We start from the raw sequence: 12,960 nt of genomic DNA, 5'->3' as shown, positions 1-12,960 counted from the left end.
TCAAACATGGTGTGATGACAACAAATTAATAATAAATGTATCTAAGTGTAAATCCCTTTCTTTCACGAGAAAAAGAAATCCCATCACCTTTGACTATACACTGAAAGAAACCAAACTGTCTAGGCCAAGTACTGTTAAAGATTTAGGTGTTATTTTTGATCCTGAATTTAATTTCAATCAACACATAAATATGAGAACAAACAGAGCAAATAGAAACTTAGGTTTAATCTACAGAATAGGGCAAGACTTTTTCAGTGAGACAACGCTAGCAACACTTTATTTTACATATGTTAGATCAAAATTAGAATATTGTTGTACTATATGGACTCCCAATAATAAAAAATACTCTAAGAAATAGAAAGCATTCAAACGAAATTTTTGAAAATGCTTAGATACAAACAATCTAGATTTTATTCCAAATATTTTTCCTACAATGATCTAGTAAACAATTTTAATTTTCAAACTTTAGAAAAAAGAAGATGGATGTTAGACTTGTTATTCTTATACAAGTTATTAAATAAGATTGATTGCATGGAGTTGGTCTCGAAAATATCATTGCGGATTCCCACTTGCAAAACCAGAGTAGAGAATACAGGGACATTTTATTGTGCGAAAGCCAGAAGCAATATATTATTTAAATCCCCTATGTGGAGGCTGTGTACGTTATATAATGACATTGTAAATAAGTTTGATAAAGTTGATGTATTTAGTTTATCAGAAAACAGGTTCCGATCATATTTAAAACAAGAAATTTTCTATAGAAATAATTAAGAATTTTATGTATGTGACATTTACTAACACTATAATTGGTCACTAAGCCTCTTGTGTTGTATATTAAATAAATAAATAAATAAATAAATAAATTACTACGTTACTATTCACAATTTTTACTTCCGTTCTTAGACACTATATCTGTCTCCGAGTGTGCAATTGGGTTGGACTTATAATTTTCTTAAGACAGTTATGAAATGTATTTGAATTGTGCCAAGAGAATTCAGTCGCAATATGTTGTCAATTCAAGGCTCTGACAGAAACTACATCACAGCTGGCTCGTTGGAAGCAACGAGAAAAAAGAAAGACTTGGTATTTCTGTTCTTTTCTCTGGTTTCCTTGCGACTTACAAGAAGAAGAAGAAAGAAAATCTTCATATCGAAAATTCTCTATCTTACACTCTTAACCTAAGGGGCATTACTGTGGGACGTTAAACTAATTTTCCATTAACATTCATTTTATTGTTAAATGTAATTCTAACAAATACGATACTTACTTCTTTCTTTTCTTAACAAATCGGCAATTTTCTTTCTCTCTTCATGTGTGTGTCTTTCTATGTCAAAACATTGCACGGGAAGATAACTACAAGGTCTATCAGTATAAACGAGTGAAAATGACAGAAAAGTAAACTACGTGTTTTACCCATGAGGGACTGTGAACATTTACTCCAGTGAAACTGTCAAACTTGTGCAGAATATAAGAGAAATCGCTAAGCCGGTAAAGTTTAATCTTTTCTGTACATCCTGTGTTCAAAACCACTACATTACTTTTCAGTGCGGAAAGACCAATAAAGTGAAATTATATATTCAACTCATGGTACCTGACTAAGAAGTATATTCTGGGATCAATATTCGAGCTAATGGGGGAAAATCTAGAACATTCTTACTTTTGATCTAGAATCGTACTTGTTGCCTTTATCATTTTAGAAAAATAAAACCCTAACAGGAAGAAAGCAAACCTAAAACTGTAATACTATATTTTATAGCTTTTCCTTTGACGAAAAGAAAGAAAAAATTATACTTGACAAAGATTCGAACATGAATCAGCTGACTGGTAGATAAGAATGAGGACTTTACGTCAAATATTTAAGTGATGCAGTCCTGCAGTAAACTTGAAACATTCAAGTTACTTTTATATTTCTATTGTGTGGGGCTTGTTGTATAACATTTCTGTTATATGTTATGTAAACTGCAATTCCAAATGCAATATATTTTGTTATTTTTTCAAGGTTCACAAGTTTAAAAGTTTCAATAAGATCAATTAAATTATTAAGTGAACTAATTTTCTCAAAATTTCCGTTACTACAAAATATACTATCTCTTGAAAAACATGTAGTTTTATTGTGATGGATAATACATTGTCTTCAGGAAGATAAAGGGTCGCCTATACACATGGGTTAGATCCATACATTCAGGAAAAAAATTAAGAGAAACATTTCCAAAATTTTTCCTTTAAAAAACTAGTTTTTAAAATTTGAATATCCCTAACGCAGACACGAGTCTGCATGATAGGTAGATCAAAAAATTTTATACTTCCTAGATTATATATTTATCAAGTTTAGTTGAAGTTCGATAAGCAGTTATGAAGGTCTAGAAAGCTTTCGAACCAAGGACAATGACTTTTTTTTACAGCAAATATGAGATTTGAGAGAGAATGAGTGAGTGATGGAAGCGAAAGAGAGAAAAGAATATGCTTTCATATAGAAATGGTAGCTTGTAATCTTATGTGAAAGATGAGTTGCATAACAAACAATAATAAGCGCATGTAAGTACCACTTGAATGATACCTTAGTCCGAGCATATGCTGGTCGACTGACTTTAGAAAGTTAATCATAAAATATAATATGTTATCTATTTATGCTGTTCTGTATAATCACTGTAGATGAAATGTATGTTGTTTATGATATACTCACTTATGTTTTTGTTTCTGGAGTAATTCGATCACTGTTTATGTATCCTAATAAAATTACTTTTACTTAACAGGTTTACTTCAGGAACCACAATGACTGCTTTCCCTACAGAAGTTTATAGATATGGAACTTACCAGTGGCTCTCTGTACTCATTTATCCACTCCAAACATACATCATTTACAAAGTATACTTGCCTGTGTTGTATGAATTGAAGAATGTATCATTATACCAGGTACATTTTAAATGGTTTATAAAAATATATTTTGTCTGTGAGTTTGGTCATTTAGGTAACTTACTATTTTTTTTATAGAGGTTTGTTTTTTAAAATGAAAATGCGTACAAAAGTAGATGCTTTGTTAAAGGCAATAATCCTAGAGATATACTCTCCAAGGCACTTAAGACGAAAAGAGATACATGTATATTATTAAGTGATGATAAATCGAATAGTGCTGAGTTTTCAATGGTGTTATATGGTATCGTCAATGATTCACTTATTTGTCCTAATACTTTAGACAATTGTTTTAAGAGCCATGTTACCGTAAATTCATGCAACATGTATTAACTAATAAGTAAAAGGTAATTAGTAATTAAATTAGTAAATCGATAATAGGGATTAAATAATTAGCAAAATACACGGATATAACTCTTAATAAATATATGTTTTGTATTCTGGAAATAAAAAATGAAATGAAATCTTTCAGTTTAACATCCACGGTTACGCCTGTTAGTCTAAGGGAAACGGATGATTAAGGCAAGTAATTGATGATGGAATAGTTGGTGGAATGAGAATGTGGGAAGAAACAAGAGTATCTCGAGGAAACCCAGGAACACGATGCTGTCCACCACACTTGGGCGGGGATCGAACCAAGAACCCCACGCACCAGAAGTAAGCACTCTACCACTGAGAGCCAACCTGCTCTCTCACATTCTGGAAATATTGGCTATGTCATGATTATGTATATTTGCTTGGATGTGGATATTTATGTATAGTGACATACTTTCGAAGTCAAGAAGTATGATTGAGATTATGAAAAATTGAGTGGCGAGGATGTAACTGTGGCATTACGCATGTCGTATAAGACAGAAATAAATTGGTCGATGCTGAAGACAGAATATTGCACTGTCCGCCCTTAGTCCAAATTTTTTTAGTTCAAAAATAGCACAAAAGAAACCTGTTAGGCCACTTTCTGGCATATTTGGACCAATAGTATGATAACTAATGGCTATGGCTATAAATCATGCAACTGCAGACGTGCCACATCTTCTAGTGAGTCATCAATGGCATACGCAAGGAGAAATGTCCGGTTTTAATTCTTCCTCTTGAGCAATACATTATGTAAAAAAATATTTTTATCATATTAACATACTAAGATACTATATCTATATATCTATACCTCTCTCTCTCATTCATTCTCTCTCTCTTTATATATATAGTGTTCATTTATTATGTAGGCCTAACCAAAATTTAGTGGTGAAATCCTCACACCTAAAAAAAAATTAAAAAAAAAGGTTCATATGAGAATGGGGCGAAAAATGCGTTGTTTCAAAATTATGAGATGCTGAAATCGAGAAAATTGTAATTTTGAGGTTGCCTAGCTCGAAAACTATGAGAGATATCAAAGACGGTTAAAGAAATATTAGAGGAGCTAGTACAATGTCTATCTAAATAACCATGTTTCAGAGGTGGGACATACCGGCGCAACGGATTTTATAGAGGGAGCTGCGGTATAGGTTCCGCTGTTCCACTTCTCTCTCTAAAAATTGTGAGCCGCTATAACCCAACTCTGAAACATAGGTATTTAGAAAGAAGCTGTACTCATTCCTCTAATATTTCTTTCTCATAGTTTTCGAGCTAGGCAGCCTCAAAGTTACAATTTTCTCGATTTCGACATCTCATAACTTTGAAACAACGCGTTTTCGCCCGATGTTCGTATGAATTATTTTTATTGTTTAGGTGTGATGATTTCACCAGTGGATATTGGCTACGTAACAAATGAACACCCTGTATACAAATACTTGAAATGATGATTGGGAGCTTAATACTCTCTTCTCTCGTACGTATGCAACTTTTATTAAAAATAAGTTAATATCCCACAATTATGCATCGAGATTAAGGGAAATGGTGACGATGAGATGGTAACGATGGATGATAATGATCGAAGTAATTGGGAGGAAAGGGATGAACTCCGAGAAAACCCATGTCCATCACTACAAAGTTCACTTGGCATGGGCTGGGATCGAACCAAGGACCTCACGCACCAGAGGTAATCGCTCAAATACTGAGCCACAGTGGCCCTGCGTACAATATAAGTGTTTTCCACAAGCTAAGCAGAACTGCCAACTAGCAATCGTAGGAAATATTGCGAAAAGAAAAAGAAAGAAAGAAATAGTAGCCCAACGAGGTAGGTAGTAATTTTCTAAAGGTTTTGGGATCATCAATATCCTCACACGCGTGGCCCTGTGTTGTTGTCGCATGTGGATCTAAATTCGGGGACATAGTCATGCCTGTTGTTCTGTATGGCTGCGAAACATGGTCACTTACTCTGAGGGAAGAACATAGACTGAAAGTATTTGAGAACAAGATCCTGAGACGAATATTCGGACCCAAGAGGAACAGGAATGGGGAATGGCGGAAACTTCATAACGAGGAACTACATAATTTATATGGTCTACCCAACATTGTTAGGGTCGTCAAGTCTAGGAGGCTTAGGTGGGCGGGTCATGTAGCTAGAATGGAAGAAAGTAGAAACGCTTTCAAAGTCTTGACTGGAAGACCAATCGGAAAACGACCATTAGGAAGACCTAGGCGCAGATGGGAGGACAATGTTAAGATGGATCTCGCAGAGATTGGAATACAAAGTAGAAACTGGATGCAGTTAGCTAAGGATAGAAGTCAGTGGAGAGCTTTTGTGAACGCGGCATTGAACCTCCGGGTTCCATAGGCCATAGAGTTAGTTAGTTAGTTAGTTGCAAAGAATTCAGCATTACTACGAATCATATCGCATGGTGAACTTTTTGTTGTGCTGAGGTATTTTATGTATCGTACAGATTGTTGGATCTCAGAATATCTTGACAATATTAACATAGAAAATGACATCTTGATATTAAGGGTCTTTTTCGTACATTTCCAGGTAAGTCTCTTAACAAACCATGTCTCTGTTTATGGAAGATTGCGCTCTATTCCACATTAAAACTTATATCAAAATTGGCTGTCAAAAAATAGGTCTTGAGAGCTTTTGTAAATAAAACATTTGACACGAAGCTCAGAGAACATACAGAATGACATAATGTTTGATTATGCAGACATACACAACGTTCCGAAAACCTACTTCCTGTAGCGAGATATTTTTGAGTGCTTTCCAAGTAGGCCAAGATAACATTTCCTGCTCTCATTAATAGTCTCTGCCCTCATTAACAGACATAAAAAAAAATAACAAAAGAACAAAAGGGAAGAAATATAACGGTCGGACAACTAGCAGTGTTTCTTTAAGAAACTATGTTCCGGGGGAAGGGCACACTTCGTATTCCGGACGGCACTGCTGGTACTATTCTATTTATTATTATATTATAGACGTATTATTTTGGTCTCCTCTGGGGGGACACTCACGGAACTCCGGGGGGGGGAGCAGCAGTGCACCCCTAAATACATGTCTGGAAGAAACACTGCAACTAAATTTTATTGTACAAAAATTAAGTTTGTATCCAGAGACTGTCATTAAATAAACAACAATGAGGAAATATCGGTGTTCACCACTCGTTTACAGTACTTACGAGTAATTTCTGTTACATATTTCAAACTTCGAAAAAGAGTAGTTTTGATGCTTGAATCTACTAGTCTAGTCTAATTTTTACATAACTTATTTGACTTCCTAAGTTTCTGTACAAATCAGCTCAGAACAAACAATCTATCAAGATCACAACAAACAATTTAGCGATATTCAACAAACTTAAAAGTTCGTTACTGAATCCTCTATGTCTGTGTGTCTGTCTGTCTGTCTGTCTGTCCGTCTGTCTATTATTTCCGATTTTTTAAAATTTTGAACACTGCATTCGATAGAGCATCAAAAAGTATCAGAGAAATTTTTCGCGTCACTCTTACCGTCCTCGAGATATTGGCCAAAAAATGGCCGATTTCCAGAGACTTAAGCACTCATATCTCGGGAACCGCAAATCATAGAGAGATCATATTGGTGTTGATCAATATCTAAAAGGATGGTAAACATTTTGGCATCAAATAGTAACCGGTGGCCACTGTCCAACTGGCCACTGGTTTGGCCAGTGGCCACCAATTAATATCGGTACGAAAATGTTTAACATTCTATTAGGGAATGATTAACACCAATATCATCTCTCTATGACTTACCGTTTCCGTAATATTGGCCAAAAAATGGCCAATTTCTAGATATTTAAAAAAAACATAGCTCGGGAACCGTCAGTTATAGAGAGATGATATTGATGTTGATCAATACCTAAGAGGATGGTAAATATTTTGGATAGTGGCCATGAATTAATAACGGTACGAAAACGTTTCACATTCTACTAGGGATTGATTAACATCAATATCATCTCTATGTGACTTACCGTACCCGTGATATTGGCCAAAAGATAGTTCCGATTTCGGGAGATTTAAGGAGCCATCTTGGGAACTGTAAGTCACACAGAGATCATATTGGTGTTGATCAATACCTAAGAGGATGGTGAACATTTTGGTACCAAATAGTGACCGGTAGCCACTAATTAACTGTCTAGTGGCCAACTGGCCACCGTTCCCCAGATATTGGCCAAAAAGTTCGAATTTCTAGATATTTAAGCATCCTTATCTCGAGAACTGTAAGTCATAGAGAGATGATATTTTGTTAATTTTTTGCGAGAAAGAGAAGAAAGTAAGGATAAAAAGATTTACTTTTACATCTAAAAACAAAGACAGTTATCCTTCCCGCTCCATATCTCCATTCTTTTAAGTTCGTTCTGGCAATGCTCTTGGAGCATTCTCAACTGGTCTTATTTATGCATCTAATATATATAAATAAAAGTGAATAACGTTTGTGACTTCATCTTGAACCATCCTACCAATTTCGATCAAATTTTCAATATACATGAGATTCCTGCCTGGGGGTGTTTTTATCATTTCACTTTTACGGTGCAACTTAGGGGAGGCTTAGAGATGCGCACGAGAAGAGACGATACAGAATTTTTCTGACAAAATTCGAGTCGAGATGCAGCTCTGCCAGTAGAGAAATACACATTTTTCTAATCGAGACATCACTTTTACAGCACGTTTTCGAGACAAGACAGCATTAAATCTTGTCTCGTGTGCATCCCTAGGGGAGGTGGAGGTAGAGAAAGATCTAAAAATGATAGAAAATGACCGACATTAGTGTTGAATCCGTGGTTATCGGGGTCGCTGAGATGAACAGTAACACTTACGACGCTGTTCAAATCCAAATTCAGCCCCGCAACTTGGAGGGAGGGAGGGTATAAAAATGATCGAAAATGACCGATATTATTGTCGATTACATAGTCTTTGGGGTCGCTGAGACGTACAGTGTTATCTTCCGATTCCGTTTAAGTCCAAATTCAACCCCCATTGCCCTTTATGTCCAATATAAAACATATTCTCACCGTGCGAAGAACGGGTATTCTGCTAGATTCGTATAAATTTAAACCAGTCTGCGTCATCCTTCAGAAGCAATATCTTTTTTTAACGAAATAAATAAAACATCATTTAATTTAATCTATGTTCGTTCATTAACCTCATAATCACCATCGCAATTTGTTCGCGCTTTGATACCCTCAGTGAACTTTTGATAATATTTTATCTGTAATGTTCATGTAATTGCTCGTTAATAGATGTTAACACCAAATTACATAACATTTATCCAAACATGAAAAAAATTTCAAGTACGTTATAGTTTTTCTACAATAATAATATTCTACAATATTAATAGTTTTTAATTTTAAAAAAATGTCGAAGGACAATTTATATACAGGGTGGTTCATTTATGTTCATTCGCCATCATAACTTTTAAACTAATAGATACAAAAACTTGAAATTTTGTACCATACAAATATTAACAGCTGAGACATTTTTCAGCATGCTCTTCAATACTATCAGATTACACTAGTCGACAGAAAAATACTTTTTCTCTGGCACACGGAAGAAAATACCTGATTCTAATATAAATTTTTACGTAGAATTCGAATCTGCAATCAGTTTTTCTCCATCACCCTGAGTTTCCCCGTGACAGAGGGATTTTCGGGAAATTTCCCCTCAAATTTCCTTTTTTATTTATTTATTTTACCATTTTCATACCTGTAGCTCGGGTACCCTCAGGTATATAAACACGCAAATTATATTGTATGTTAGCTTGATTTATACTTAGTAAGCCCTCTAAGTTTCATAAGAATCGCATTATTCTTTCTAGAGAAATAAACATATTTATATAAAAATATGCTATGTGTACTGTTCATTTTACCATATTCATTAGTGCAGATAAAATCACATATAACTTCCACGAAAATTACAATATAAGCACGGTTTATACCTCATTGAATTTGAAAGAAAACATATTTTCAATGATGTATACACCGTGTCCCCATTTTTTGTATGAGGGAATTTCTAGAGATATTTTGTGGAGATAAATTCTAGGAGATAAATTCTGATTATTAGTTTTCAAGAAAATCGAGGAAAAACTATTTTTTTTTTTTTTTTTTGCGGAACTAACAACTATTTCGTTCGTTGCCAAACTGATGCAGTTGGTAGTTTTTACTCTGCTGGAATATTTATTTGTGCGCTGCAAAGGCGCACCCACGCGGGGGCCCACCAGATCCGGACTCCTCCAAAAAAAACTTCCTAACTCGACATACTTTTTTGCACATTTTCTTAATAAAACTATAGGTTGTTTAGCAGAGGAAGGATTGATGTATCATATAAAATTGATCTTACACTCTATACGGGTTCAATAATACATAGACGTAGGGTTTTGCATTACTATTGGATCTCCTAAACTTTGGACCCCTCCCAAGAAAAATTTCTTTGTGCGCTCCTGATGTACATGAAAAGTATACATTATTAAGTTATATCACATTCTGTCTATTGTTGTTTGATTTTCCTAGCATATACTTCTTGTGATTTTAATATTTATTTACTTATTTTATTTCTAGTACTTGGAAACTAGATTCAGCGTAGCCGTTAGAACTGTAGGAACAATATTATTTATGTTTTATATGGTAAGTGTACAATATTAGTTTTTCTATTATTTTTTAATTTATTTTTCACCCTTAATTATGTATAGTTCCAGATTTCCTGTTGAAGGAAGTATCTGGACTTTCCTAATCTTATTTTCAGTTACTTGAAGGCTCTTTACTAATGACAGTTATTCTAAGATGATAGCGATGTTCAAATGAAAAATCACTAAAGAACTAGTGAAGGATGGTAAAGTATGACAGAATGAGAATAAATTGTTGTTGATGTTGCTAAGTTCTAATGATCTACTAAAACTACAAACCATAGCAGAACGCTCATTCATTAAATGAATACCCGAGTTCTTCTGAACTTTTGTATATACTTGTAAATGTGCAGTGCACTTGTACTTTTTCTTTTTTATAAGTATATATATATATATATATATATATATATATATATATATATATATATATATATATATATATATATATATATATATATATATATATATATATTATCACTATACATAAAATATCGATGTGTAAAGTATGGGGACGTGATGGTCTCCTCATTGAGCTCTCATGTAAACTGCTAAAGTGCCTGGTTCGAATGTTGTTTATGTGAGTTTGTGGTAATTTTGTTCACGAGTTTTCTAATTCTAAAGGCTGTATCATTTCTTCTGTCATTATTTACTTATATTCAGTACGTTCCCTTTAGCTTATCAGAACATAACTGCTTGACATGGAAGTCAGATGTTTCAGTTTTGTATTCTTACAACGAGTATTCAATATTTAAGGAAAATAATTATATATATTTTTTAATGTTGTTCTTGCAAATGTCAACAGGAAAGCAGTACCAGAAAGTGCGCCCACTTTTGTACGGAGTAGCTCCACTTTTGTTTCTTTTTTTATTTTATTATTATTATTATTACTTTTACTTCGTCACATACAGGTCATGCAATCAGCATATAGCGAACACTTTCTTCAATTCGGAAGAGGGTTGGTTACACATAAGTTACTATATGAAACTCAAATCTCTTCACAATGAAAAAAATGAAGTAGCGAATAACCTGTATATATTTAAACAGCCGCAGAGTGCATCGAAAGACTGAAAGAGAATTGTTGTAATAGCAACATAAATCAAAACAATTGTATGGGCTAACATGAAGGTGACCAGAATTTTCACTTGCGAAAACGGGACGCATACGATTCGGCTATGGGGGGGGGGGATATCTGACTTCCAGATTGCATTTTGGTACTCAGCAATGTTCTCAATTTACAAAATACACAAGTAAGAGTGATAACACACCGTTTCTAACTTTACCACACAACAAATAATGGTTCCCGATTGCAAGTTCTATCCAACAATTCTTTTAACTAGTTGAACACTCAGAATTCCCACTCAATTCCCACTTGAACCACGAACATTCAATTCCCATTTGAAAATTCAAAAGTTCTAGACACGGCTGAACCTTGGCAACGAGTGTTGGTACGGAAGAGAGTAGAATTTCCATTGACGATTTATATTTTGAATAATAATTACGGGACACCTAGGTCATTTTTACTTAAAAACGGGACATTTAGGCGTCCCGTTCGAGAAGCAGAAAGAAACGGGACAACGGTTGGGAAAAAGGGACTGTCCCGGCTAAAACGGGACGTCTGGTCACCTTGGGTAACGTTAGCATTCTAAATACCTGTGTTTTGTTGCTTTTTTCTATTTTAAGAATATAAATTTTTTAAAAAATAACAGCGTTGCAAATAAAACCATAAATATTAACAGAAAACTGAATTAACAGTTTGTTTTACTACTAATTCCAAAGATTAATTATCACGACATTAAACCTCTTAAGTCTAATGGTGGCCCTTGTTTTATAAATTTCTAAGTTCAGTTTCGTGACCAACTTCAATAAATCGACAATGCCTTATAATATAATCAGTGATTGTTACAATGTGGCTAGTATAAAAGTAATGAATATTTAACTTATTATATTTCACATTTTCACTACATATTTAAACATTTACAAAATTAATTCCGTATAAGAGAAAGAGTGTATTTACATACCTCACTCCATTTCAAACAGCGTTCGTAAGTTCTCTGATGAAAATTTCCCTCAATTCACTCAAAATTTTCCCTTGCCTTATCAAATTTTCCGTAGTTTGTTGGTGTACAATTCTTATGGCAGAAGTTATACGATAAGATTAATTTAGCTATATTAAAAGAAGTGCCGACCACTTTGTTTTTTTCATTTGCTTTTTGCTTTTATTTTTTTACTTTACTCTCCACTTTGTTTTTACACAAAAATACATACAAATCCTTCCAGCCGACAATGGGTGCAAATTATGCAACTTTGAACACATACACACGAACTTATTGTATTGGTTTATTTCTGAAGAACAAAGGAAAATTTAAACATTTACATTGGTCAATCAGTCATCGCGAGACGTTTCCTGGATTTTCAATTTTATCGAAAAATTCCCCTTTTCCCTTCTCGCTAAAATTATCTATGAAATTTCCCTAGATTAGAGAAATTACCCTCAAACTACAACACTCGTTCCAGGTGCCGAGCTAAGGCACCTGTGAGCAAAGGACTTGGATTTATTATTCAAACTCTTTATTGCCAATCAAATACAAGAATATTGTTACGTGACGTATGGCATACCAATGCTACTAGAAGTACCAGATTTTATAATATAATCCACCAGAAATCTTATGCAAGCTGTATAAGTGTATATGTATATATGTATATATGTATGTGTGTGTTTGGGTAAGTGTGCTGAAGGAGGGCGCCGTCGTCTGTATTAGTGTAGTAATTTCTCGTAATACTAGTAATAATTTCTGACAACTCACATTCTATAATACTGTATGACCAAATATGACAAAATTACACAAAACGGAGGATCATATCGCCACGAGCAGTACATTCGTGATGTTTTTATTCACGTATCAGCAATCGAGTGAATTGAAGATATTCGAATTGGAAGTGATAAAAAAAAATCAAGCATTTCTGATTTTAATGTTTAACGCTATAGATCCGAGATGGTAAAAGATAGAAAGAAGCAGTTTTCTGATTCGATTAAGGGTTCTAAGAATACA

At 34.1% G+C, this 12,960-nt stretch overlaps 1 protein-coding gene across 1 annotated transcript in view; it reads left to right on the top strand.

Moving 5' to 3' along the window:
- The window catches only part of LOC145679074 (sodium-coupled monocarboxylate transporter 1-like), an 80,021-nt gene that overhangs the window by 13,944 nt on the left and 53,117 nt on the right, over positions 1–12,960 (top strand). The window contains exons 2-3 of the mRNA XM_081749669.1: positions 2,754–2,913; positions 9,846–9,911. Coding sequence (XP_081605795.1) covers positions 2,754–2,913; positions 9,846–9,911 — 226 coding nt within the window. The remainder of the gene's footprint in view (positions 1–2,753; positions 2,914–9,845; positions 9,912–12,960) is intronic.

Source organism: Thermobia domestica, chromosome 2 (genome assembly GCF_964235325.1).
Source record: "Thermobia domestica chromosome 2, izTheDome1.hap1.1, whole genome shotgun sequence".
Classification (NCBI taxonomy): Eukaryota; Metazoa; Arthropoda; class Insecta; order Zygentoma; family Lepismatidae; genus Thermobia; species Thermobia domestica.
The sequence above is the reverse complement of the archived record's forward strand: the minus strand, read 5'-3'. Positions and strand labels throughout refer to the sequence as shown.